The 4,205-nt window shown below is 37.5% G+C and overlaps 1 protein-coding gene across 1 annotated transcript; it reads right to left on the minus strand.

The window, feature by feature from the left end:
• Positions 1–1,099: 1,099 nt before the first annotated feature.
• On the minus strand, positions 1,100–3,380 carry LOC137235755 (T-complex protein 1 subunit theta-like; the record flags this gene model as incomplete). The annotated part of the gene is made up of 2 exons (XM_067758611.1): positions 1,100–1,510; positions 1,750–3,380. A coding segment is annotated over one exon (981 nt), but the record flags the coding sequence as incomplete, so codon positions are not given.
• Positions 3,381–4,205: the final 825 nt, after the last annotated feature.

The raw sequence follows: 4,205 nt of genomic DNA on the forward strand, positions 1-4,205 counted from the left end.
CAAAACGAAAACAGATACTAGAGTTTAAGCTATTTGAACATCAAAGTACATAGGTCTATCGGCGATTTCGTTGGAGCTTCATAACTCCGAAAAATTATGTCTAGTTCCAGATTTGTACTCAATTTTCTTGCTATCATGAAAGCTAAAACGACCCAGAGAGCTTACGTTAATTGACTGTAATTACAAATATTGTGTTTAAAAGTATATTTTTTCTTAGAAAGTATAGAATAGTATATTACTCTTGCAAGTTGCCTACCCACAAACCAGTAAATATACCGTGTTCCATCTGGCCAGCACCATATACCGCCAAGAAGAGTATATGAGGGAACTTTTATTAAGAGCTTTATAATGAATTGCCTTTTACCTAATTGTTTAATCACCAATTAAGGACGATCGAATGTAGGTTAGTACTTTCTCATGCAGTACCCTTCATATGGTACATTGGCAACACCTGTTTAGAACGATGACAATTTTCGGAATGGGAATGTTGAAATATTTTTCATTTGCTTCTTTATTATTCAATTCTTAGGCAAATTTCAATAAAAATCCTTTTCCAGTTAACTTCTTTGTGGATTATTACTATTTAAATAACGAAAAGACGGGTAATCACAGACAATACTAAATATTTGTGCTGATGTCTTGAATTGACTTTAATTAAAAGTAAGCCAGATTCCTGACTAAGGAGTGATTGAATGAAGAAACAGCATTCTTGAATCGATGATTTAAAACTTCAAACGATTTCACACTTTTAAGACTCTGGTTTCAAAATTAACTATCTAACCTAATCGCAGGGAGATGTCTTCGGCGTAATATAGCAAAACTTCATTTCTTGTATTTTACTAATAAATCACAATTACATTAAGATTATGTACTTGAATATTACGCATAGTCATTTTCATGTAAATGAATCATGATGTTAACAAAAAAAAAAAAAAAAAACCTGTATGCTTCATAAAGTGATTGCCTATCTGATGCAGACAGGGCATAGTATCATACTGATGACTTTATAGTTTCCATCTTCAGCTGAATACTTCGAAAAATTAGCAATGATTGGTTGAGGACAGTTTGTTTTTACTCTAATTATAACGAACACTGATGGTTATTTTTCTTGGTGTTTTTTTTAATAGATTTTGTTGTTTGTTAAAAAATTTTTAATTTTTTTTGACCGCCGAAATATTTTGGATATTTTCCAAAATGAGTGCCTACATATAACAGCAACTAACTCATTTTGGATTAATAATTATGATTACTACTATAAAACAATGAAATGAACATCCTACCACAAAAGGAAAAGCAACTTCATGCCGTAATATACCTGATTTTTTGGCATGCGCCATCTGCAACATGGGCGATTTCGCCAATTCTGGTGGATAAATCTCTTCTACCTTGCGGCGACAAAGGGACGCGTTATGCCAAGAAGTTGTAGATGTCTTCTGAATATTCTGCGCGAAGATAACGACCCAAATCATCCACTGCCAAATAAAGGGTCTCCCTATCGGTGTCAGGATCGCTAGAGGAAAGAAATGAAAAAAATTCATTAATAAAATCACGTTTTACTTTCAACTCTTTAGGCAAACTGGTAAATAGCATTCCGGTGCATTTAAGCATGTCAATTCCATTTCAAAGCCATATGCAGCAGCCTCTTGTATTGGTGTTGGACATGTATGGACTGAATTTTGATGTACCATTTGTACACTTATAACAAGTACAGCTGCTCCATATGCCTGCGGAAGCAGACACTTGACTTACCGGTTTTTGGGGTGCTTGAAGCGGTCCACTAGACTAATCTGTCCCACCACATCACCAGCCAGGTCCACTGAACGTACAAGGTCATGGAAGTCATTACAAGCAAACCAGTATCGACACCCGTTGGTAACCAAAATGAAAGACCATTCGTACACTGCGGATAACCTGAGACAGATTTGCACTTGGGTAGATTGTGCAGATTTGTTCACTGAGTTGATTTAAAAAACCACTAGCATTAGACCAGAACAATCGTATGTCAGGTATATCGAGCACTGATACCACTACCACCACGCCCCAAGATCATAATCATCAATTACCGCACTATTTTCCACACCATAAATAGCTAGTGGGTTTGTATCTGTGACCACTGCTTTGGGGTTGTATAGTTCATTTTAATTTATTTGTGTGGAGAAGTTGTAAGCTATTTAGTCCCCGACAGCTCTTTTCGTACAACTTTGACATTGATTTTGATAAATAAGCATTTCATTTGATGAAAAAAGAACGTAATATTTGTTCCGAAAGTTGTAGGCAATGTGTTCTGTATGTAAGCAGCAGTATAAAATTATTAAATAACATTTTTTTAAATGAGAAATGGTAATACATAAAAGAAAATAGTGCCAATCTGATCTAGCCTTGACTAAGGCGCCAGTCATTTAATTTCCATCATCACTGCCCGCATTCTGTTTTGGTTTTGGACCACCAGCACGTTTTGCCATTATAATTTGATCAACTTTGAGAATTGTGGTTGCAGCACCTATAGCATATTTCAATCCCCAATATTTTGCTTGATATAAATCGTAAATGTGGGTTTTGGTTACATCAATAGTATCTGCCTTTTCAGTTTCAATATTAAAACCAATATTCTTGCCATCTGACTTTTTATGTTCGAAATACAAAGCATTAACAACTTCAGTTCCATTAACACCTGAATTTTCAGCTAAAGCTTTGGGGAATACTTCCAAGGCAGTGGCAAATTTACGTACAGCATATTGTTCTAAACCAGGAAGGGTATCAGCATATTCAGCTAATTGCGCAGCTGATTCAATTTCAGTAGCACCAGCACCAGGCACATAACGCCCATCACGTGTTAAGCATTTGAAATTGTTAACGCCGTCATCGACAGCACGTTCAATGTCATCCATGAAATTATCAGTGGCGCCACGGATAACAATTGTGGCAATACGTGCATCTTTGCCTTCGTTTCTGAAAACCACAACAGTAGTGCCACCCAACTCTTCAACGCACACCTTATCACAGTAACCCAACTCTTCGTTTGTGGGTGTGGTAAGGCGTGGTAATACAGTTCCGTTAACTGTACGACTTAGACGACGCAAATCAAATTTGGAATTCAAACGCACAGCCATAAGCTTATATTTATTAAGGAAATGCAAGGCCATATTTCCAACTTTGCCGCCACAGACGACAACTTTAATGCCAGCGTCAGCTAACGCCTTAATCTGTGCTTCTAGCAAATTCTCTTCCCCAGCAGAGAAATTCATAAGCTCATCAGGAGACTTAATTAAAACGGTACCTTTAGTTTCTGTTTGTATAATGTCCACAGGGCATGAGAATACAGCCACTTGTATGCAAGAACTTTCCGATTTTAACCTCACGCACGTTTCAGGAAATGGAAAAAATTGTAACAAATGTCAAATGTCTACACTTTTCCTTTGACAGTCATGCACGACAACACCGACATTAGGGCTCATGCACAATCATCTCGCACACTACACGTCACGTACTACATGCCGCCCTACACGTCACGCACTACACGTCACGCATTACAAGCCGCACGACATATCGAGCACAACACGCCACACATGTCGCGTATTACATATCTCGACCAATCATTCATTTGGTCGAGATTTAAAATACTTAATTCCACGAATTTCAACATTATCGACAATACACGTCGAAAATAATGTTGAATGATGGAAGTGCGACTCTGTAATACCTTTTCAGTCAGATGTCTAACCGTTCCGTGTGGTGGCAGGCCACTTGTTGTGAAAACAAAGTTCACCACAAACCAAAAAATAAATCTTTAGGACTACTTCGGCGACATCTACCGACATAAAATAAATTATAAAATCCCTACAAAATTTGTTCACAAAACCCAATCACGCCCATGCAAGTGTGACTAGGAATATAACCTATGACCTGGTAAAATGACTAGTCAAATTACGTGGAGTGACGAGAGCGTTTTGCCGGGATGTACTAGAGGCGCTAAAGCACCAGCCACATCGTATGGATGCGTGCCAAATCCGTTTTTTCTTCGTATTTACTTATGGCCCTTAACCTTTATTTCAATAAAATGTTTTTTTTCCTCTTGCGAAAATATATGAGGGATAATATTTTTTTTGGCTTACGCCACCCAAACAACATTCCGCTAACCTCAATTTGGGCATGATCAATGATACCAATATCCTTTCAGATCATGACCCGCTACCAAACGTTACTGG

This window comes from Eurosta solidaginis, unplaced genomic scaffold (assembly GCF_040869045.1).
Source record: "Eurosta solidaginis isolate ZX-2024a unplaced genomic scaffold, ASM4086904v1 ctg00001064.1, whole genome shotgun sequence".
NCBI lineage: Eukaryota > Metazoa > Arthropoda > Insecta > Diptera > Tephritidae > Eurosta > Eurosta solidaginis.